The 25,938-nt window shown below is 40.4% G+C and overlaps 1 protein-coding gene across 1 annotated transcript in view; it reads right to left on the bottom strand.

Moving 5' to 3' along the window:
- The window catches only part of LOC127628254 (calcium-binding protein 7), a 60,015-nt gene that overhangs the window by 4,923 nt on the left and 29,154 nt on the right, over positions 1-25,938 (bottom strand). Inside the window, exons 2-3 of the mRNA XM_052105042.1 lie at positions 3,287-3,430; positions 2,792-2,904 (exon numbers count right to left, since the gene is read on the bottom strand). Coding sequence (XP_051961002.1) covers positions 2,792-2,904; positions 3,287-3,430 — 257 coding nt within the window. The remainder of the gene's footprint in view (positions 1-2,791; positions 2,905-3,286; positions 3,431-25,938) is intronic.

The raw sequence follows: 25,938 nt of genomic DNA, 5'->3' as shown, positions 1-25,938 counted from the left end.
AGCTCAATGGAACGCAGACTTCCAAATTGGAAACTGGTTTGGAAATCTATAACTCTATAATTTGCCGAGATGCAGTGATGCAGTTAATGATAAACCTTCACTTTATTAAATAATATCCAGAAATGAGCCAAAAATCCTCCATTACATGAAAATAAAGTTGTTCAGCCAACGTTTGCATAGACAGGTGTTTAAAATACAGTAAACTATACCCTCTTTTGATAAATCAAATACCTGCTAAGTTAACAGAAGCATTGCTGTTTTGTTTGCTTATACGTCATTTTTTAGAGCATCAGGGAATAGAATGCCGTCATAGTCGAAGATATTCCAAACTTTAAATAAAATACAGCATAGCATTCCCAATCATCTCAATAGCAGTTGCTCAGCTGGCCAAAGACCCCTTAGAAGTGCGCAATCTTTACTCATTGGCACTTGAGCAAACACTAATGTGTTTTTTGAGACTAATTCCACTAGAAATGGCATCATGACTAGAGATGTCCCAATATCGATACTGGTACTCATGCTTGTAAAAATGCTCTGATACCAAAAACCGATACCATCTGACGTGCGAGTGTCATTACATAAACATTCAAAGCACAATTTAAAATCATGTTATGTCATAGTGTGGGTATTAATCCATAAAGTCTATGATTCAAATAGCTAAATTTATATATATATTTTATATTTTATATATATATATATATATATATATATATATATATATATATATATATATATATATATACATTACTGTGCAGAAGTCTTAGGCACATAAGATGTTTCAGAAAAGCATTTGTCTTAAGATGGTAATTTATATCTTCAGCTTTCATGTGTCAATGAGAAATATAAACGTTAGAGTGACAAACATTACTTTTGCAAAAAGAAAACATTAGAATAGAAGAAAAGGGACTGCAGCAACAGATGATATGGTCCTGACAAAGCCCCCCACTGGACTTCGTGTCATTCTGAGATTGAGACAGCCTAAATAGATAAAAATTGTGACGAATTCTCCAAGAAGCTTGGAACCTATCTGCCAACAACCAAGATAAACTGTGTCCAGGTGTACCTAGGAGAATTGGTGCTGTTTTAAAGGCAAAGGTGGTCACACCGAATATTGATTTCGCTTTTTATGTTTACTGGACTTTGTATGACATTAAGTGTACCTTTCTGCAGCCTTTGACACAGTCAACCATCAGATTCCTACTCTCCACCCACTCCTCGCTGGGCATCACAAGAATTGTGCTTGACTGGTTTAATTTCTATCTCTCAGGTAGGTCCTTCAAGGTAGCCTGGAGAGGTGAGGTATCCAAACCACATCAGTTACTTACTGGGGTACCTCAGGGATCAGTGCTTGGGCTACTTCTCTTCTCTATTTACACAACATCACTGGGACCCATCATTCAGTCACATGGTTTCTCTTACCACTGCTACGCTGATGAAACACAACTCTACTTGTTGTACCAGCCCAAGGACGCCACAGTGACTGCTCGAATCACTGCCTGCCTGGCAGACATCTCGGCCTGGATCAAGGAACACCACCTGCAACTCAACCCAGCCAAGACCGAACTCCTTGTCTTCCAGCCAACCCTGCTGTTGAACACAACATCACTGTGCAGCTGGGTACAACTACAGTATTGCCTTCCAAAACAGTCAGAAGGGTAACCATCGATAACAAGCTAAATTTCACAGACCATATCTCAAAGATCGCAAGATCATATAGATTTACACTCTACAATATCAGAAAGATAAGACTCTTCCTCTCTGAACATGCCACACAACTGCTTGTTCAGGCACTTGTCATAACTAGACTGGACTACTGTAACTCTCTCATTGCAGGCTTCCCTGCATGTGCAATCGGAGCCTTGCAAATGATCCAGAATGCAGCAGTATGTCTGGTCTTTAATGAACCAAAATCGGACAGCACGTTACACCACTCTTTGTCTTTCTCCACTGGCTGCTGGTTGATGCACGTACCAAATTCAAGGCTCTGATGCTGGCATACCAAACAGTCACTGGGTCTGCTCCAGCATACCTAAAATTATTTCTGCAGAGCTACACGCCCACCAGAAGCCTGCGTTTGGATAAGGAACGTCGCCTTGTTGTACCAACACAAAGAGGCACCAAAACACTTTCCTTGACTATCAGTTTCATCATACCACGTTGGTGGAATGACCTCCCCAACTTCATCCGTGAAGCTGACTCACTCTCGGTCTTCAAAAAAACAACTTAAAACACATCTTATCCATGAGCACTTAACCAGTCTCTAAAAAAAATACATAGTGTTGCAACTATTCTGTTTTGAATATTATTCTCATGCTAGTGAATCTTTGTAGTATGGCACTTTTCATACCACTGTCTCCTTAAAATGATTCGCTTATGTTTTCCTCTTTTGTAAGTCGCTTTGGATAAAAGCACCTGCCAAATGAATAAATGTAAATATAAATGAAAACTATTTATGCCATTATTTTTTAAGACTTCCTCACTATGCAACATTTTTCACAAGTACCTAAAACTTTTGCAAAATACTGATATATATATATATATATATATATATATATATATATATATATATATATATATGTATAAATTATATATATATGTATAAATTATATAACTATTTATGATCTAATTAATGCCATCTTGTGTGATTTTTTTAGGGTGCATTGATAGGGAATTAATAGAGCATTGCCAGTATCTAATCCTGATTTAGCCTCTGTGTGCCAAGGACAGACAGAATCAGCAGACTTTGTGCCTCTTGTCACTTGGAATAACATGAGAAGTGGCAAATAATCACCTTCCAGAACACAGAGTCAAAATCGGTTCCGTTGAACTTGTCAGGCATTCCGGCAGCTGTGAGTTTGGGCCCCAGTAGGGTAACAAATTCCTCGAAATCCACCTGGCCATCTCCTGCATCAAGAGACTTTGAAGTATTAGATGCACTCTAGCACGATAAGAAGATCCAATTGATGTAATTGGTTCTGTAATATGAAACAAGTATCCCTGCACGTCCAGATTAATCAGATAAATTCTTAAGGTCCGTTCAGACCAAACGCCTTCTTGCATAAAAAAAAAAGCTAGATGCAGTGCAATGATTGGAACAGAATGCAGGTCTGTCAAGACACGTTTTTAAAAGTTGAAGTTCTTTTAACTTGACACAGCATCTAAAAAAGTGGTGCTCCTGTGTGAGACACAGCTCAATGGTCAAAGACATCTGGCATTCAAAATCAAAAAACATTCAATGTGAATGGGCCCTTAGCCAAGTTCAAGTCAAGTATGTGCATCGGCTCACCATCCATGTCAAGTCTTTCAATGATGACTTCTAGCTCGACCTCATTGGGCATGTACCCTAATGAGCGCATGGCCATACCAAGCTCCTGCTTTGAGATGAATCCATTCCCGTCTCGATCAAATACCTTGAACGCCTCCCGGATTTCTGAGGAAGAGAATCACACATAGACATCCAAATAGTGTTAACCACACTCTCAAGTCATAACTCAGTAAGACAGTGCAAAATGCTCAATACTCCAAATACTGAAACCGAGAAAGACATAATTACTCAGAGACAGATATTAAAATAATCATACCCAAGTGTCTCTGAAAGAAAAGAAAAGATTTTTACCCACAATAATTCACTTTATGCTCCTTAAATGCTTTCAGTGGAATGCAGCCCTATTTGACAAAACTTGATTAATTTTAAAACAAAGAAACAGGCCTATTTCCATACCATCAGTACGGGATTGTTATAAGACCTAAAATGCTGCAATGCATATGGATGGTTGAGCCATCTCGTTTCACAATATATGCACTATATATCATCATTAAGTCGTTTGCAATTTTCCACTTGTCATGCCATAATGTCATATTCCTAATTATGAAATATGATGCACTGTGGCAAATAGATATTACTATTAATCCATATAAGATGTTCAATGCGGAGTGTGAACAAGAGTATTCTCTACTGCGCCTAGCTAACTGTGCTGTAGGTTTGATAAATGGCTATTTGGACACATAGTCCAAACAAAAACAGCAAATTAAATCTATTGCTCCCTTGAGTAAATGAAATTACAGAGGAAATATGAGCAGAATACAAGATATGATGGAACTGCTGTCCAAATAAACTACTGCAACAGACGGTGAAATCTACTTTTTAATCTACATTATAAAGGAAGTTCGATTTCAAATGGAAATATAGTGTGGTGTCTAATTTGCTAATTTCAAACGAAAACAATTCAGCAGCAAGCAGCATATTTTGAGACCTGACCAAAAAAGAAAGACGTTTTAAAGAAAACAAGGTGGTGCAAGAATTCCCTATCTACCAAAGAACAGTAAATTAAAGGGATAATTGACCCAAAAATGAACATTCTCCCATCATTTACTCATCCTCATGCCATCCCAAATGTTTATGACATTCTTTCTTCTGTAGAACTCAAACAAATATTTTTTGTATGAATATATCAGCTCTATAGGTCCATACAATGCAAGTGAATGGTCGCCAGAAATTTGTAGCTCAAAAAATCACTTAAAGGAAACATAAAAGCAATCAATATGACTCCTTTGTTTAAATCAGTATCTTCAAAATCTATATGATAGTTGTGGGTGAGAGAACAATATTTAAGTCCTATTTTATTCTACAGTAAATCCCCACTTTCACTTGCAGATGTGAAAGTGAAACTAAACAGGCGCCACATGTGATTTTCAGATGTAAAAGTGATAATGAAAGAAGAGATTTACAGACGTAATATTGACCTGTTTCCCACCCACACCAATCTTATCACTTCTGAAGATACAGTGAGGAAAATAAGTATTTGAACACCCTGCTATTTTGCAAGTTCTCCCACTTGGAAATCATGGAGGGGTCTGAAATTGTCATCGTAGGTGCATGTCCACTGTGAGAGACATAATCTAAAAAACTAAATCCAGAAATCACAATGTATGATTTTTTAACTATTTATTTGTATGATACAGCTGCAAATAAGTATTTGAACACCTGAGAAAATCAATGTTAATATTTGGTACAGTAGCCTTTGTTTGCAATTACAGAGGTCAAACGTTTCCTGTAGTTTTTCACCAGGTTTGCACACACTGCAGGAGGGATTTTGGCCCACTCCTCCACACAGATCTTCTCTAGATCAGTCAGGTTTCTGGGCTGTCGCTGAGAAACACGGAGTTTGAGCTCCCTCCAAAGATTCTCTATTGGGTTTAGGTCTGGAGACTGGCTAGGCCACGCCAGAACCTTGATATGCTTCTTACAGAGCCACTCCTTGGTTATCCTGGCTGTGTGCTTCGGGTCATTGTCATGTTGGAAGACCCAGCCTCGACCCATCTTCAGTGCTCTAACTGAGGGAAGGAGATTGTTCCCCAAAATCTCGCAATACATGGCCCCGGTCATCCTCTCCTTAATACAGTGCAGTCACCCTGTCCCATGTGCAGAAAAACACCCCAAAAGCATGATGCTACCACCCCCATGCTTCACAGTAGGGATGGTGTTCTTGGGATGGTACTCATCATTTTTCTTCCTCCAAACACGGTTAGTGGAATTATGACCAAAAAGTTCTATTTTGGTCTCATCTGACCACATGACTTTCTCCCATGACTCCTCTGGATCATCCAAATGGTCATTGGCAAACTTAAGACGGGCCTTGACATGTGCTGGTTTAAGCAGGGGAAACTTCCGTGCCATGCATGATTTCAAACCATGACGTCTTAGTGTATTACCAACAGTAACCTTGGAAACGGTGGTCCCAGCTCTTTTCAGGTCATTGACCAGCTCCTCCCGTGTAGTTCTGGGCTGATTTCTCACCTTTCTTAGGATCATTGAGACCCCACGAGGTGAGATCTTGCATGGAGCCCCAGTCTGAGGGAGATTGACAGTCATGTTTAGCTTCTTCCATTTTCTAATGATTGCTCCAACAGTGGACCTTTTTTCACCAAGCTGCTTGGCAATTTCCCAGTAGCCCTTTCCAGCCTTGTGGAGGTGTACAATTTTGTCTCTAGTGTCTTTGGACAGCTCTTTGGTCTTGGCCATGTTAGTAGTTGGATTCTTACTGATTGTATGGGGTGGACAGGTGTCTTTATGCAGCTAATGACCTCAAACAGGTGCATCTAATTTAGGATAATAAATGGAGTGGAGGTGGACATTTTAAAGGTAGACTAACAGGTCTTTGAGGGTCAGAATTCTAGCTGATAGACAGGTGTTCAAATACTTATTTGCAGCTGTATCATACAAATAAATAGTTAAAAAATCATACATTGTGATTTCTGGATTTTTTTTTTTTAGATTATGTCTCTCACAGTGGACATGCACCTACGATGACAATTTCAGACCCCTCCATGATTTCCAAGTGGGAGAACTTGCAAAATAGCAGGGTGTTCAAATACTTATTTTCCTCACTGTATAGATGTCACCACTGGAGTCATATGGATTACTTTTATGCTGCTTTTATGTGCTTTTTGGAGCTACAAATAACTGGCCACCATTCACTAGAATTGTATGGACCTACAGAGCTGAAATATTCATCTAAAAAACTTTGTTTGTGTTCAGCAGAAGAAAGAAAGTCATACACATCTGGGCTAGCATGAGGGTGAGTAAATGATGAGAGTATTTTTGGGTGAACTATCCCTTTAAACATGATTTTCAACAGTATCTGCAGGTCTTGGACATTTCAGGTATCATTTTACGGTATACATTTGAAGTATGGTGAACTCTAAAGACAAATGCTACTGTAAGTAATGTTGCCAAAGTCAACATGTTGCGTTAATTAGTTCGATTTTTAAATGTGTCTAATTCTGTTTCATTTATTTTGAGAAAGGCCTATGGCTTGTAACAGAAGTCATTTGCAGTCTTTGTATGACAGATTTTAATTAACAGTAGCAATATTTCCATCCGAATTGTGAATTTAATTTGTGTGAAAAAAAAAAACTATTTGTAAATAAAGCAGTGTTTCCATCCCATATGTTGATGAGAGAAAAAGTGAAAGCGTGTCACACAGTTCTGTGAGGTAATAGCAATCATTTTGATTAAATGTTTTGGCTTCGGCATTTCAGAATAACCAGAGCAACATTTGAAATGCTATACGATGATATTGATTATATTCTTAGAGCAATTTATGTGTTCAAATGGCTTGTTGAGGCAAAGTCCCTTTTTGTTTTTTTGATGAGCATCTAATCCTATATAAATTCTATAGGAATATACAGTGGGTACGGAAAGTATTCAGACCCCCTTACATTTTTCACTCTTTGTTATATTGCAGCCATTTGCTAAAATCATTTAAGTTCATTTTTTTTCCTCATTATTGTACACACAGCACCCCATATTGACAGAAAAACACAGAATTGTTGACATTTTTGCACATTTATTTAAAAAAGAAAACTGAAATATCACATGGTCCTAAGTATTCAGACCCTTTGCTGTGACACTCATATATTTAACTCAGGTGCTGTCCATTTCTTCTGATCATCCTTGAGATGGTTCTACACCTTCAATTGAGTCCAGCTGTGTTTGATTATACTGATTGGACTTGATTAGGAAAGCCACACACCTGTCTATATAAGACCTTACAGCTCACAGTGCATGTCAGAGCAAATGAGAATCATGAGGTCAAAGGAACTGCCTTAAGAGCTCAGAGACAGAATTATGGCAAGGCACAGATCTGGCCAATGTTACAAAAACATTTCTGCTGCCCTTAAGGTTCATAAGAGCACAGTGGCCTCCATAATCCTTAAATGGAAGACGTTTGGGACTGACCAGAACCCTTCCTAGAGCTGGCCAGTCCGGCCAAACTGAGCTATCGGGGAGAAGAGCCTTGGTGAGAGAGGTAAAGAAGAACCCAAAGATCACTGTGGCTGAGCTCCAGAGATGCAGTCGGGAGATGGGAGAAAGTTGTAGTAAGTCAACCATCACTGCAGCCATCCACCAGTCGGGGCTTTATGGCAGAGTGGCCCGACGGAAGCCTCTCCTCAGTGCAAGACACATGAAAGCCCGCATGGAGTTTGCTAAAAAACACCTGAAGGACTCCAAGATGGTGATAAATAAGATTCTCTGGTCTGATGAGACCAGAGTGAAAAATTTAAGGGGGTCTGAATACTTTCCGTACCCACTGTATTTGGTAAACAGGTTTCCATGTACTGTAGTTTATGCACATGTTTTATGCGCCTCAAGTGACCATATCATTTTTTTGTTGTTGTTGCATGTGATATCCCAAAATGTGCATAAAATATGTAGATGGAAACAGCTACTAAAGCTCAAAATAGAACAAAATATAAACAGACCAAAATATAACTCATTTTTCACTATAAATCTTGAAAATAATATATAAGTGGAGATTTATATTAAAACCAATAAATCACCCAAAGCAATAATACTGCTATTGAAGACAACCATTTAAACACTGGAGTTATATGGATTACTTTTATACTGGCTTTATGTGCTTTTTGGGGTGTCACATTTTTGGCCACTGTTCACTTGCATTGTATGGCTCTACACAGCTGAAATATTCTTCTAAAAATATTCATTTGTGTTCTGTTTAAGAAAGAATATCATACACATCAGGGATGGCATGAAGGTGAGTAAATGATGAGAGAATTGTAATTTTTGGGTGAGCTATTCCTTTAATGATGGCTTACTTATACTGGAGTTGTCACTGCATTTTATACTGGGACAGGAGAAAGTATTTTAACATAAAAAATTACACATATCACCTTTTAAATTGATGAATACATTGTAAATTCTAATTAACAGGAAATACAAGCTTAATTAATGTTTGAGCATGACATGATACAATTAGACACAGACAATGAAGCTTAAAGGCTTCAATCTAACAAATAGCAAGAAATATGACTAATAACAATGTCTAATGGTTACCGCTAGACTAGAAATAGACATCAGGTTTCATGTCCAAATATATCCTGTTTGATTGACAGTGAGGTAATTACTAAGCAAAGGTGATCATTTAACACTTTTAAATGAACGACATTATACAGTGACACAACCCACATATAAATACAATATTTATTTCTAACCTCCATGTGTTTGCAAATATGTACCAAACCCATGTACAGTGTTTACATAGAAAGATGACCTTCAAATGACTAACCAAAATGTAAAACGTAGCAAAATTTATATTGAGTAAATTTTGATGACTGTGATGTAAAACTGTGTAATGTTAAAATATGATCTCCTCTCACAGCTTAATATCCAGTGTCAACTTTAAGTAAGACATTTGTAGGTTGATTTCCTCAATATGTAAATGCTGGCTCTTTGATTGATATCAGAACATAGCTCTGATTGTTTAAGCATCCTGAAAAGACGCAACACTGACTCAACCAAATTTGTGAGTTTGGAGTGTGACTATCTGCTTGTCTGCATATAAACAATTGTTATTTTTGCAATCCTATTTGGTGATGCTAGTGGCACAGAAATCACACCCTTCAGAATTTCCTTCTTCAGCAGAATCGAAGAGAAGCTTTTTATGAGCACATTTCAGTTCTTTTTGTCCAAATAATGCAAGTGAATGGGTGCCATTGGACTGAAGGCTATTTGACGGTCCAAATGTCATAATTAGGCTACATAGAAGTAATCCACATGACTCCATTCGATCAATTAATGTCTTCTGAAGCAAACTGATAGGCTGGTTTAAGAAACAAATTGATAATTAAATGTTATTTAACTTTAAATCGTTGCTTCCGCCCAACACCGTATTGCTGTTTGAACCCCTCACATGACGTTCATTCCTCTGTTGTATACAAAACGCATGCTTCTGACGCTATTACGCTTATGTCACAGATTATTTTTTACATAAACCTATCGATTTGCTTCAGAAGACATTAAATGACCAACTGGAGTCTTGTGGATTACTTTTATGCTGCCTAAATATGCCTTCTGGACCATCAAATAGCCAGAAGTCTAATGGCACCCATTCACTTACATTGTGGACAAAAAGAGCTGAAATGTGCATATAAAATCTTCACTTTAGTTCAGCTGAAGAAGGCAAGTCATACACATCTGGGATGGCTTAACGGTAAGTAAATCATGAGAGGATTTTCATTTTTGTTTGAACTAACCCTTTAAGTATAATGCAGGAAAGCGCCATAATATTATTATGAAATGAATGCACAATGCAATGTAGTTCTTGTGTGGAATAAGTTATTTTATTGCATATTTTATTTGGTGGCCTTAACTACTACATACTTAACCATTTGATACAATGTACTTATTATGTACATACATGTTGTTGCATTGCAGGTACTTGCATTTAATGCAATTTGTAGTTATACTGTTAACTTTACCCCTAACACAACCCATACCACAAAACCTAACTCTAACCCCATATCCTAACCCAACAACGGAACAGCCTCAACCTCAGTAGCAACAAATGTTGGAATTTTGAAGAACAACATGTAGTTACACAGTAAATACATAGTCTTGTATGTATTAAATGTTAGTACATAGTAGTTGAGGCCACCTAATCTAAAACATTTTCAGATCAGTTGAGAATAATTTATAAGAAAATGTTGTATAAACAATATGAAGGTGGGGAAATTTAGGAAACACTCGTAAACTAGCAAGGCTCTATACAGTGGACACAACAATGTTCATTGTGCAGCAATGCTTTTGGGAAACCCACCTCTGCTTGTTGCTAGGCAACTGCACAACTGTTCTAACCTACTTAGACCACATCCTTTCCTGATTGAAAGCTCTTGGTTTCAAAAGTACATCAAAAAGTTGTCCCGGTTTATAAAAGTAGCACTTTCTGTAAAAATAATAATCTCTTTGGAAGTCAAGAGTACCAACTGCTATCATGCATGAATGTAAAAAATTATCCCCTTTAGAATACATCTCCAGCAGTGTGCCTTTCAAAATATTGCTTTTCAGAATATCTGTATTTATTTCACAAGTGATTCTGTTTTCAAATGAATAGTTTTCAAAATATTAATCATTCAACTCTGCCAACCAGGTAATTCTGAGCAGTTAATGTTTTATTTACCATTTTGTTCAAATCTACCAAGAACCAACCTGCCTTGACCCACACCTGCTGTTTAATTTACATAATTATAACATTCAGCACACTACTCATGAAATGTTCATAAAAATACAGTTATACTTTCTTTTGTCTTTCAAATGACATGAAAGAGGTTTAGAGGTTTTCTGTGGAGAATTTATTTTGTTTTGTTTTATTCTTATACATTTCTCATAGCTTTGCAAATTTAGTTGCATGAGGCAACAAAAAAAAATAGAGTTCAAGTTGTAGCTTGGCTCAACAAATGTAATTTTGGGAGATCGGTCCATGAACGGCATGCGAGGATCGGACATGTGAACGGCAAGCTCTGCGTACTTTGCTAGTTTGAACACTTTCAATGATATAAACCAGTGAGATTCGACACACTCCGTTCCATAACTGTTCTAGGAGGACAATATGTCAAAGAATTCTAAATCCTTGGGCTCTGGAGACATTAAAAGACACTTACGTGCTCAAGCTGATACTCTCGAGCAGGCCGTGAGCCAGGGAGTCCATTTGGTCAAAGAGATAAAGGAAATGTGGCGAGAGATGCTGGGCATGTCAGCAATGCTGACGAAGGAAAATGTTGCTGTGCTATGTAGATCGATCACTGCCATGGAGGCAAATTTCTCTGAGATGGTTACAAGAGTGGGGGATGTCTAGAAACATATAGATTATCTGGAGTCATCGGAGAGGGAATTATCTGCTAATCATCTAGCAACCAAGGTGGATTTGGAGCATGTCTGGGAGAAGTTGGAGGACATGGAGAACCGTAGCCAGTGGAATAACGTCCTTATTGTCGGAATTCCTGAGACCGAGGGTCAGGATGATGAAATTCCTGGATGGGCTCCTTCCGAATTTGCTCGAAATAACAGGTCATAAGCTGGAAATCGAGCAAGCTCACAGGGTTCTGGCACAGACATCCACAGAGGGAGACAGGCCTCGATCAATTCATGCCATATTACTGAGATCATCCGATAAAGATCTTGTGTTACGCGAGGCGAGGAGTTTATTTTAGGCTTTCTTGGAAAAACAACAGCTCCCATACTTTGCCAATTCGTGATTGATTTTTTACAAACGTGATCGATTCAAGGAATGCAAGAAATCTGTACATCAATGGAAGATCGCTTTTGCACTGATAATCCTGGCCAATTAGAGAATAGATGCTAAGGAGGGCCGTAAAACATTCACATGCCCACAGCAAGTGATGTCCATCACAAAGTCAGTCAGTGAGTAAGTCATTTTGTGGTACTCACGTTGCAGCCGAGTGGACCGGCTCAGTGAACATTGACTTGACTGTTTGAGGAAACTGGGCGTTTTTTTATTTGAGTGTGTTGGTTGCACCAAGCAGCTGGAGTTTATTTTGCAGAGTGGCACACCTTTGGGACTGTTTTGTTGATGAATCTACATGCTCTTTGACATTGTTCCGAGTATTGGCTGGAATTTGTTTTATAGACTATCTTTTGCTGTCTAATTCTGTCTTACAAAATATTTATAGAAACACCAGACTTGAGCAATCTGACGGCAAGGTTGTCTCAGGGTTCCTCATAGGCATACATGAACGTTTGAGTTTGGAGGGATGGACACCAGTTGACTGAAGCTGTTGTGCATATGGTTAATGCACATATTAAAAAAAGAATCTGTTTGTTTTGTTCTGTGAGAAGTTTGGGTTTTAATAGTCTCACCAATGTTGGAATGTGGTCTTAATAATCTTGATTTGACACAAACAATTTTTTCAGTGTCAGATGTTACTATGAGTGTATTGTCTCTCCATGTGGAATGTGAATGGGATGGGGCACCCCATAAAAATAAGGAAGGTTATTTATCTTCTTAAGTGTAAGAAATATGATATAGTGTTGCTTCAAGAAATGCACCATAGGGCTGCCTCGAGTAAGAGCAGGTGAGTCATTATGCTGATAAGTAATCATCTACAATTCAAATGTTTCAAACAGAGTAAAGATAAATTAGAAAGAGTTATTATTATTTTAGCTAAAATTCAGGGGCAAAGTCTTATTTTGGCTAATATTTATGCACCTAATTTGGATGATCAGGGCTTTTTTAATAGATCTTGAAGGGATGTTGCAAGCCGCTGGCACCCCGCATGTTATAATATTGGGAGGTGACTTTAATCTTTTGATGGACTCAGTCCTTGATCATAGTGAAGCAAAAGTGTGCAAGCCCCCTAGAGAAACATTGACGCTTCACAGGATGTGTAAAAATCATGGTCTTACGGATATTTGGAGACTTTTGAACTAATCTGATAGGGACTATAATTTGTTTTCATCTGTCTATAATATTTACTCTAGAATATATATTTTTTTATATGTAAGTCCCTCATTTCATCTGTTGTTGATATGCTCAATTGGAAACATTTTAGTGTGAGATAATGCCCTAGTGTGTTTAGAGATGTTACCACATACGGAGAAAAAAAATAATAATATAGTTGCCATTTTAATGTGTCTCTTTTGCAAAATCCTGAATTCCAATAAATGCTAATGACTGAAATCAATGTCTTTTTTGGAGACCAACTGGTCCTCAGTAACCTCTGTTAGTGTGGCTTGGGAGGCACTTAGGGTTCAGATCATACAGCATGCCTCATTCACCAAAAAATCCAAAGCACAAGAACTTGTGGAATTGGAAGGAAATATTAAAAGTGCCGAGGCAGAGCTGAGGTCTAATGGCCTCAGAGAATTGATCAGACTGAAATACAGATGTAATTCTATTTTGTCATGGAAGGTGGAGTTTTGGCTATTCGGGGTAAGACAGTCATTCTTTGAGTAGGGGGACAAAGCGGGGAAGCTTCTGGCTAGTTATATAAAACAGAGAGTGTCTTTTTCTACCATTCCCTCTGCTGAAATCTGAAATATGCTGGTGGTGAAATATTTATCTCAGCCATTGATATTAATAATGCTTTTAAAGAAAGCTATTTTGATCTCTATAGTTCCACGTCTTCATCTACAGAAGAGGATATTAGAAACTTTGTTGAACCATTAGAAATTCCTAAATTGACAACTGACAAAAAAAAAATCTCTTGATTCTGAGATAACCTTGGAGGAGCTTTGTGAGGTAATTAAGGCCTTGCCTACAGGCAAGGCTCCGGGCCAGATAGCTTTCCAGCTGAGTTTTTTAGATCTTATGCTACAGAACTGACTCCACTTTTGCAAGAAGTTAATATGGAATCATAAAAGAATGGGAAGCTTACACCAACCATGACGCAAGCCCGGATCAGTCTGATTCTTAAATGTGATAAAGATCCAAGCGAGTGTAAGAGTTACTGTCCAAATTCCTTGATCCAGCTAGATGTTAAAATATCATCAAAAAGTTTGGCTAACCGATTATGTACATTTCTAACATCTCTTATACATATAGATCAAGTGGGGTTTATTCTGGGCAGGCACGTGCACACATACGTAGCAGTGAAGCACACATCGGCACATCAGACACACAGACTGGCAGGCAGCAGCCCTTACCAGCTCCTATCTCAGTTGTGTTTTTCTTGGCTTGTGTGTGGAGGCTAGTGGTAATGAACTAAGCTACCAGAGCCTCGACTTTACAGCTAATTAGCCAAAATACAAATATAGTTAACTTGTGTCTTGCTAACATGAATGAATCATGAGCTACTAGCTAATGTAATAAGTTAGCTAAAGTTTACACTAGGTATTTATGCCACCCGATGCCAATCAGAAGATGGGGACACAATCTATGTTTTTTGGTGTTGTGTTAAGATCCAAGAGTTTTGGTTGAGGGTTCAGAGATTTCTGTGTGACGTATTGGCCACTCAATTTTAATTTTGCCCCAGACTCAGTATTTTAGGCGATGGAGCGGTCATTAATATAGGGGATAGATATATAATAATTTGGAGTCCTAGCTGGAGTTATGATCGCAGACAGATCATTCTTGGGGGATGGAAGTTGGCTGGAACACCCTCATTTCAGGAGAGGTGCACAGAGATGGGCGAGGTAGTGGCATTTGAGGAGGTGACATATAGAATGTTGGGAAAATAGGAAGTGGGGTATATATTGCCTTTTTGGAGGGTTCTCGGGGAGGTGCAGTGGAGATGGAATGTTTTTACATGTGTGTGTGCATTCTTATTGTTTTTTGAAAGTATACTTTTATTTATGTTCTAAATAATTATGACCACTGGGGTGCATGTTTGTGTCAGGTGGAGGGTGTTCGGTGGGAGGGGTTACATTTATATAATTTGATTCCATATTATCTGTTATGTCTATTTAATTTGTGAATGGAATCAATAAAAAAATTCAGTGCAGACACTGAACCAGAGTTCCACGCCACGGCCCCAGTCGCGCAGCCTGCCACGGCCCCAGTCGCGAAGCCTGCCACGGCCCCAGTCTCGAAGCCGGCCACGGCCGCAGTCTCGAAGCATGCCACGGCCAGCGAGCCAGCGCCCACGCCTGCCACGGTCAGCGAGCCAACGCCTGTAGCCTCGACCGTCCCGGAGCCAGCGCCTGTAACCTCGACCGTCCCCATGGCCACGCTCCCTATTGGCCGAAGGAGAAAGAGAAGGAAGAGGGCACCTTCTCCCCAGTCTCGTCTTGTGCTCAAGACCACAGAGGTTCCCCCAGAGTCTTCCACGGCTCTGCCGGCCTCTGCTCCGCCCTCAGAGTCTTCCACGGCTCTGCCGGCCTCTGCTCCGCCCTCAGAGTCTTCCACGGCTCTGCCGGCCCCTGTTTCGCCCTCAGAGTCTTCCACGGCTCTGTGGGGCTCTGCTCCACCCTCAGAGTCATCCATGACTCTGCCAGCCTCTGCTCGCCCCTCAGAGTCCTCCAGGGCCCCGCCTCTCGAGCCTCCCAGGGCCCCTCCTCTCAAGCCTCCCAGGGCTCTGCCTCTCAAGTCTCTCGAGCCTCCCAGGGCTCTACCCCTCGAGCCTCCCAGGGCTCCGCCTCTCGAGCCTCCCAGGGCTCCTCCTCTCGAGCCTCCCAGGGCTCTGCCTCTCAAGTCTCTCGAGCCTCCTAGGGCTCCTCCTCCTCTCGAGCCTCCCAGGGCTCCGCCTCTCAGGGCTCCGTCTCTCGAGTCTTTCAGGGCTCCTCCCCCTCTCAAGCCTCTCAGGGCTTCGTCTCTCGAGTCTTTCAGGGCTCCTCCTCCTCTCGAGCCTCTCAGGGCTTCGTCTCTCGAGTCTTTCAGGGCTCCTCCTCCTCTCGAGCCTCCCAGGGCTCCGTCCCTCGAGTCTTTCAGGGCTCCTCCCCCTCTCGAGCCTCTCAGGGTTTCGTCTCTCGAGCCTCTCAGGGTTTCGTCTCTCGAGTCTTTCAGGGCTCCTCCTCCTCTCGAGCCTCTCAGGGCTCCGTCTCTCGAGTCTTCCAGGGCTCCTCCTCCTCTCGAGCCTCTCAGGGCTCCGTCTCTCGAGTCTTCCAGGGCTCCTCCTCCTCCCGAGCCTCTCAAGGCTCCGTCTCTCGAGTCTTTCATGGCTCCCCCTCTCAAGTCTCTCGAGCCTCCCAGGGCTCCGCCCCTCAAGTCACTCGAGTCTTCCAGGACTCCGCCTCCAGAGCCTCCTACGGCTCCGCCTCCCGAGCCTCCTACGGCTCTGCTCCCAGAGACTCCAGAGCTTTCTAGGGCTCCACCTCTCGAGCCTCCTACGGCTCCGCCTCTCGAGCCTCCTACGTCTCTGCCTCCCGAGCCTCCTACAGCTCCCCCTCCAGAGCCTCCTATGGCTCCACCCCCCGAGCCTCCTACGGCTCTGCTCCCAGAGACTCCAGAGCTTTCTAGGGCTCCGCCTCTCGAGCCTCCTACGGCTCCACCTCTCGGGCCTCCTATGGCTCCGCCTCCAGAGCCTCCTACGGCTCTGCCCCCAGGGACTCCAGAGCCTTCTAGAGCTCCGCCTCCTGAGCCTCCTACGGCTCTACACCCAGAGACAAGAGCCTGCCAGGTCTTCGCCTCAGAAACCTCCCACGGCGCCACCTCCCTTGGCTCCGCCTCCAGAGCCTTCCAGGTCTTCGCCTCAGAAACCTCCCACGGCACCACCTCCCTTGGCTCCGCCTCCAGAGCCTTCCAGGTCTTCGCCCCTTAAGCCTCCTTCGGCTCCACCTCCAGAGCCTTTCAGGTCTCCGCCTCTAGAGCCCCCCACGGCGCCACCGTCATTGGCTCCTCCTCCTGAGCCTTCCAGGCCCCCGCCTCTAGAGCCTCCTACGGTGCCGCCTCCGTCGGCTCCGCCGCCAGAGCCTTCCAGGTCTCCGCCTCTAGAGCCTCCTGCGGCACCACCTCCCTCTGCCCTGTCTCTCGGGCCCCCTATGGCACCGCCTCCTGAGCCCCTCGAGCCTTCCTCGGCGCCGCCTCCCCAGTCTCTCAGTGCCCCGCCTGCCGAGTCTCTCACGGCTCCGCCTTCCAGGGCTCCATCTCCCAAGTCCTCCACGGCCCCACCTTTCACGGCTCTGCCCCCGGAAACCCTTCCTCACCTGGTTCTGCCAGCTCCCCCAGTAACCGTTCGTCTTCCCGGACTTCCTGACCCGCTTCCTGTCCTGTGGCCTTTCCCCTGGCCTCCTGACCCTCTTCCTGTCCTGTGGCCTCTTCCCTGGCCTCCTGACCCTGTTCCTGTCCCGTGGCCACCTCCCAGGTCTCCTAGCCTAGTCCCTGTTCTGTGGTCACCTTCCAGGCCCCCGGACCCAGTCCCTGTCCTACAGTCGCCTTCCAGGCCCCCTGACCCATTCTCTTCCCTATGTCTGCCCCCCAGATCTCCCGGCCACCCACCTGTCCGCCATGTTCCCCCTGACCTTGCCTTGAACTGCCCATTTACCCTGTGGACTGTTTCATTGCCCCTCGTTGCCCTCTTGGACTGCCCTCTTGTTCTTGTGCCCCTTGGACTGCCCTCTTTGTTTTTGGGTTTTTGTGGGTTTTCCGTTCTGGGGTTTTGTTCGTTGGGATCGTCTGGTATCCGATCCCTTGAGGGGGGGCTATGTAACATTCACCTTGTCCCGTTTTGCCCTTACCTCTTCTTTGCCCATTTCGTCCCATATTTAACTCCACAGTCCCCTTGTTAGCGTGCACGTTCCCTGTTATTAGTTTCACCTGCACCCGCACCCTCTGGCTCTCGCGCTCGCTCACATTCATCAGAGTATTAGTTTCACCCGCACTCGTCCCAATCACCTGGTTATTCGTTTCACCTGCACGGCTCGTTTTCTCCCCTATATATATCACAACCCTTTCGTTTCACTCTTGTTGGTTATTGTTTAGTTTACCCCTTCGCTTTGCCAGCTCTAGTGTTCCCCTAGAATCCCCAGTCTTTTCCTCTCGCTTGTCTCGCCCCTTTGTATACTGATTTCCCGGCTTCGACCTAACGCTTCCCTTGTCTACGCTTCTTCGGATTTGCCCTTTGTCATCTACTGATTCCCCGGCTTCGACCTCACGCTCCCGGTTGACTACTCTTCACTGGATTTGCCCCTTTGTACTGTAGCCTGCTTTTGTTTAATAAAGCTGTTTTAATTCGACATTGTGACTGTCTCTTCTTGTGCGCGGGACATCATAATCACAAAATAAACTCAATTTAAATGTAATTTTAGTTTAAGTGATCAGAACCCCGATGCAAAGTGGTACATTATATGTACCTAAAATATTAATTTGAGTCTTTTATTATGTGAGAAGAAAGAGACAATATAGTAAAGAGACATGAAACCAGAGGAAATTGGTTGCCTTGGACAATGTACAATCCTACAGTTTAGTGGACACTATTAAAAATATTTGACACAGAATTTTGTGATTGATCAATATCAAGTACTCCAGACACAGCGCTGTGTAATAAACATATTTTTATATTATGTTGTTTTTTTGTTTTATTTTTGTCTCTGTTAGAGTTTTTTATTTTATTTATTTTTATCTAAAAAAAACACACATTTATTAAGGACATCAAGGGCCTCCAAAAAAGGATTTCCACGCTCTGGTTTGAAAGTGTTACGCCTTTTATGTTGTTTGCTTGGGAAAATGTGCACTGACTTAATGGTAAAATATTAAATAAATAAAGTATGCAAACATGTATTTTTATATTTTTTTCGCTGAGAGGAACAGATGGGTATATCCGTCTTGGACAAAGAGTAACTAGTAGAGATAAATTAAAATTTTATTCAAAGAGAGCTTATTAATCATTATCCAGTATTAACGGTGTCTTTGTGAGCCTCATAGAGAGATTAAACTCACATGGTCATGACAGCCAGAATAAATCGGTGCTCAGAGAGAGAGAGAGAGAGAGAGAGAGAGAGAGAGAGAGAGAGAGAGAGACATACCTTTTCTGTCCTACAGTGAGATAACAGATGAATCACATTTATACTTCCTCTCACATGGCTATCACATGGTATTCATATCTGATGATCATATGCTTAGGGGTTTGCTGAAGCATAATTATTACTATAACAAAAGAAACCTTTCCATTGTGATAGTGTTTAATTTTGGAGCATAATTTCAGAGAACATATTTTCTTGACTATTACTTCTGCAGTGATATACATATACTTTCAGCTATTTTTCGAAAAATAAATGGTTTTACCATTTACCACCAATACTGTTTCACTCCAAAATTATTTAGTGTTAAATAACAATTCCAAGCCCTTAGGATATTCTTTATTCAGAAAATCACTATTTGCGCTCCCTGGTATAAAAAAATGGGTTTGGAACTACAAAAGGGTGAGTAAATAATGACATACATTTCATTTTGTGTACCATTTAATAGATTAAATTGTCTGCACACCTATGTAGTAATGTTTAGACAAGTTGCATGGTCAAATCATTATGACATCACACAACCAACATATGGCAAGTTTTTGGATCAAATTCTGCAATTCACTTCAATTGTTCCTTTGTTGTTCTGAGATTTGTTTTACTGATATTGAACCTTTGTGTTTAATCCCTGTGCTCCTTTCCTTTTAAAGTCCTGAGAGCTTGAAACGACTTGCAGGATTTCTATCAACTGAAAGTAGGGGGCTTTGAATACTCACTGAAGCCCTGTTTTGTGTTTGAAGGTGCAGTTGCACTTCAAAGCTGTAATGTGCCACACAGTTCACATAGAGATGCTTTTGAGAGCGAAAGACATCAAAGTGTACATGTGGGGTTAAAGAACTCTCAACCCTTCAACCCAAACCTCTTTCTTTCAAACACATGTGTAAACAAATTCTGCAGGACCATCTTAATTTTAATGGATCATGTTTGCAAGCACTTACCTGATTTTCATTTAATGCAATTCATCTATTCAGAATGACAGACAGACAGACAGACAGACAGACAGACAGACAGACAGACAGATAGATAGATAGACAGATAGATAGATAGATAGATAGATAGATAGATAGATAGATAGATAGATAGATAGATGACAGCTTCAGAAATGTAACCCTTTAACTTATGTACATTCATTTTTAGAGACGTACAAATTCTCTGAATTCTCTTCAGTTCATAGAATACACTGATTACTACATTAATGATATTGTATTTACAATAAATGAGATTTTCTTTATTGACTTAATATGCATAAATACAATTACAGATAAAATGCAATCACACATGAAAATACTAAAGTGGAGAACAGTATGTTGGCAGCCAACATACTGTTCTCCACTTTAGGCTTTTTATTTTTCTATCAGAAAATACTCTTAATAAAATAATAAAAATGCTTATATAATTTGGCAAAAGCCCCTTCCTACGGTTCAGCGCTCTGATACTTGCTTGAACCGTAGGATCCTGCCGGAAGCGTATGGGAAGTATGGGATCTAAACTGGTGGTAATGGGGGTGGAGGGGGGTGAAAACAACAAAAGTAAGCCAACAATGAGATACACCTGAGCGGGGTTATAAATCGGAGGCTGTATTGGGATTTAATGAGATGTCTGATAGAATGAATCCTGAGATCTTCCTGCTAGAATTACACTTAAACCGTAATTTCCAAAATCCCTAAACAAAGACCACAATTATTCAACCTGATCTTATACAACCATGTTGCTATAACAAAATTTTTGCATGCATTTTTATGAATTTTGCGTGCCTCATTCTATGTATCGCTGCAGTTTTCTGGTGAAAAAACCTGAGAATTTTATTCACTTAAACAGCAGATTACAGCAGAACACTTCATAAACCTTTTTTTTTACTATAACGCATAATTTGAAAGACGATACATTTTAATGCTTGCATTACATAACAAAATAGATTTACACACTTATTTCAGTGTGAATAAGTTGCACGTGACTATGAATGCAGAAGACTGGGGTATGAGTCGATACGTTAGCCAAAGTGTCATAGAAGCGCCATATAGTTATGTGGTCACTTCAGCTATTGTGTTTTTCATCTCACATTTGCTTCAATGACACTATCAGTAAGGTCCATCCATCCATCCAGCCATCCATCATCAATCCATCATCAATCCATCCATCCATCCATCATCAATCCATCCATCCATCCATCCATCCATCCATCCATCCATCTATCCATCCATCATACGGTCTGGTTTTTTTAACTTTCAGGCCTGGCATTGTCAAGTCAACATTAAAGTTTGTCTTGACTAATGTTACCTATCTAGATACCTATCTAGTATTACTCCATTGATATTAAGGTAGAATTTATGATAGAATTTAGAAGCTATTAGCCTTAAATGTGATACCATTTTTGTATTTCAGCTGTGGTCTTATAAAGTAATAAGGCCAAAGAGTTATCGGCTAACAGCAAATACACACATAGTTTGTTTCCTACATAAACTGGACTACATTAACTTCAAAAGAGAAGCACATGAATGTTTTCATTTCCAGCAATACTTTTAATGACTGCACTCCCACACTTGGTAATTCCCATCAGCTACATCCCATAATCTCTCATTTCCCCAGCATGGATCTGTCAGCTGCGCCCATCCCCTTCCACAACAGGCTTCCCTCAAACGAGCTCTTTATGTAAAACTCTTTAAAATCAATTTCTACAGAGACAATGTTCAAAGTTGTGGGTTGACAAAGAAAATGTGTTTTTATATGTGTGTCTAAGTCTCTGTGTGTTTTTTCACTGGACTATTTTTAAACATCTGTGGCAGGACTAATCCATTTTGTGTGGTGAGAAAGCTCAGCAGGTCTTAATCTTACAGTAACCATATTTTAACAAGATTCTATATTATTCACATAAGCATTAAATACTGCAGCAGACAGTTGTGCTGTGGGGGGACTATCGTTTTAAATTGTGACGCTACAAACCTCCAGAGGAGACAACATCCCATAGCGGTTTTGGGGTTGTGTATAAGCGGCTGCAGTTGCCTTCCAGTCACCTGAATAAAGGTGTCTACAGTAGTTAAACAGGAAGTTAGGCAGTAAAATTCTTTCATTATCTATAAATTGTGTTTTAGTCACTGTTGCTTCAAGATTTCATGACTGACATAATCATATCTAATCACAGAAATGTTTCTGCACAAACAGAAACATTTCGTTTGATAAAGTTACAATTAAGATTATAGGAATATTCTGGGTCCAATACAAGTGCAATCGACGGGATTTGTGGTATAATGTTGATTATCAAAAAATATAATTTAGACTTGTCCCTCGTTTATTTAAAAAAAGCAAAATTATGGTTCCAGTAAGGCACTCACAATGGAATCTTTGGTCATCCTGTTTTTAATCCCTGTTTTTTACTCCGCTAAAGCACAAGAAAGACATTTGCAATGTCACAAAATCGAAAACAAAGAGAAATATAGCTGCAAGCAGCCGTGAAGGGGCCAAGCCCCCTAAATAGTCTGCATACAATGTTCATTGCATCTTTTAAACAGTTGCCAAGTTCAATGCAGCAGGGTTCAAACCAGTACTCTTTTGAATTTTTTGGTTAGCAAGTATGGCGCACAGACCATTACGCTACATAGGATCATGCTGAGTAGGTTAAAGAGAGACATACCAAGCTGCGAGTCATCAGGTTTTAAATCAAATAAAATAAAAACGTATTATTTATTTCCCTCTGCATTTTCTGAAAACTTAGAATCAGGAAGCAATGATACTTCAAAAGTTTGGTCTAAATTCAATAAGAATTTTGACCACTATGTGGCACTGTTTCCAAACTGCTCAGGTACCCTCAGGACATGATGTCAAAGACACATGCCAATGTTCATTCAAATCGGACAAGGCATTCAAAAGATATTTAGCATTTGAATAAAATTCAATATGGCGGAGAAGCAGTACAGCTGATATGGGGACAATTGGTATCATTGGAATCCTCATGACCCACAGAATTCATAGACACAAACCTCATGATTAGGACATATGGTTCAAATTTACGTGCAAAAGTAGCAATTTTTTATATATTTTTTTTACCCATAGGTGGCGCTGTCTCCAAACTGTGCATGTACATTTAGACCATGGTTTTAATGAAGCATACCAAGTTTTGTTTTGATAGGACAACTTGTTGCTGAGATCAAACTAAATTCTTTTTCACATCGACCTTGTTAAATTCATGATGCTGTAACTCTTCAACAGTTGCAAAAATAACATTGAAGTTAAGTCATATCTGAGTGGCTCGGTCTGGCGATTATTTTGAGCCATTGTTAAGGAAAATCAGACCAAGTTTAAAGGATGTGACAGGTTTAAACTGTAAATATCATAATCTAATATGGCAGCCATTGTAATGGCCATTTTAATGTAATGTGTCCATTGGAATCATCAGGAGGAGAGTAATCAGATGCAAAAAGTATTTTCTTTTGGGGTCAAACGGTTCAAAAGATATCCACAATAGAAAATTGCTTCTTGAACTGTTGGTGGCACTATAGAGTTTGTCCTAGAGAACCCAAATATGCTATGGGGACTATTCATGCCTACCCCTATCAGTGTGCCATATTTAATCATTTTCCTATATATGGTTCATGGGGCTGCCATAGACTCCCAGCTATAATAATAATAATAAATATAACTGCAAGGAGCCATGAAGGAGCCAAGCCTACTGGACCCTCATAGTGACTATAGTGTATTTAGCAAACGCACACTGGTATACAAGTCATCCCAAGCAGGGTTTGAACCTGCACCTTTCTGTATTACAGCTCTATACACAATCCACTGAACCATGCTGCCTCGTGGTTAACAGCCACCAGTGTCATACCATGCTGACATTAAGGAAGGCCAAACACAGTACACTTGTAGTAACTTAAAGTAACTTTACAACAAAGATGAAAATCAAAATTCAATTAGCACAGTAATCATTCAGTAAGCACAGTACAAAGACGCCAGTAAAAAAATCAATCCAAATAACCTGCTTAGGTGGAGATTCTAACACATGACTTTAAGAATTATAGTTCAGTGCTTAACATACTGTGCCACTCATGCTCAATGAGTGGCACAAAGAGACAAGCTGAGTTTAGATTCAGCACACAAGTGTAGGATTTCTTTTTAAATATAGGTGTGCTGTCTTCAAACAGCTCAGGTACCCTCAGGACTTGATGTCGAAGACCCAACCCTATAGTTTGGATACAATGTTCATTGCAACTTCTATATTGTTTACAGCTTGCCCAGAGCTGGGCTTCAACCGGCACCCTTTCGATCTCCATGCCACACAGATACATCACAAGATATGAATCCACAAGCTGTAGAAGTGTTAAAGAGGCATGCCAAGCTGAATCAGCAGTAAGAGATTAATCAGACCAAAAAATAATTATGTCCCCCAAATTTGGTATGGGGGCTATTCAGGCACTTATTGGCTGCTTTTCTTTATTATTCGGTCAAAGTCGTCCATTTAAAATATATGGAAGCGCAGCGTAGTTCTAGCGGGAAGACTAGCAGCTGTACATCACATCATTAGCTGGGTAATTCCTAGCCAATCGCAGGTAAGCCATTGCTTTATATGTTTGCTCACAATCTATCACATTGCTGTTTCAGTGTGCTAACACAGGCAACCTCCACCACCCCACCACCAACAGTTGAGCCCTGTCCCACGCGGGGGTAGGCTCCTCGCCCCTGCCTCCTATATCCGGCAGGACATGACGGTTCCGGGTACAACTCCCTCAGACCGCCGGACGGGGCCTACGCCAAAGAGAGAGGCATTACTTCCTGTTTTACATTTATCAAATAAATGGCATCTTAAACTTCACTCAAGCCTGTGTGTCTTCCCGATAGAAATATATATATATATATATATATATATATATATATATATATATATATATATATATATATATATATATATATATACAGTATATATATTTTATTTTATTTAATTTTTTTACATACAATTTTAGTTTTTTAAAGAAATAAATTATATATTTTGGCACAATTATATTTTTGTCTGCAAAACTAATTTGAAACATTTAAGAATACGCCTTCAGATGAAAAGGTTTTTAAGATCATGAGAAACATTTCAGTCAAGTATATGTGCAGTGTATGACTGCATTTGATAAAGTACATCTCAGCTGTTAATAAAATACATTCTTTAGGCATTCAGGTGAGCAGTATGAATACATTCCCAGACATACTTGTGGGAATTTCCTGTGACCAGAATATTTGACGTAGTAACAATTCTGCAAAAATAATCTACTCTGATTTTGTTAAACAAGTACAATTTAACAAGGAACAACTTTCTTGGTACTTATAGCACTTATGCTTGAATCCTGAGGATTTTGGAAATACTACTCAATTGACATACTGCTTTTGGCATACTTTATAGTAGGGAAGTATGCATTTTCTGACATTGAGTGTGTGATTTTCAAGACAACTAATGCAGTGATATTTGTTATGTAGTAGGGACATTTTGCTACAGATTGCAACAAATTGCTAACAGCAGCTTTAACCCACTCAGAATGCTGTGGAATGAAATATTACCTTTATAAAATGAATATCTACACTGATAAGTTTTAAGTTGCCCTTTAGATGTGCAGTCATATCTGACATAGTAAGGACTAAAGCCACATGGATTCATAATAACATGCAGAATCTGACTCAGGAACAAATAAATGAAATGAGATTCTCTTTTGCTAGTTTTCATCCTCATAATTGTAGGATGACAGAAGTTTGATTCTGGG

This window comes from Xyrauchen texanus, chromosome 3 (assembly GCF_025860055.1).
Source record: "Xyrauchen texanus isolate HMW12.3.18 chromosome 3, RBS_HiC_50CHRs, whole genome shotgun sequence".
In the NCBI taxonomy this organism is placed as follows: Eukaryota; Metazoa; Chordata; class Actinopteri; order Cypriniformes; family Catostomidae; genus Xyrauchen; species Xyrauchen texanus.
This window is presented reverse-complemented; position numbering and strand designations above follow the sequence as displayed.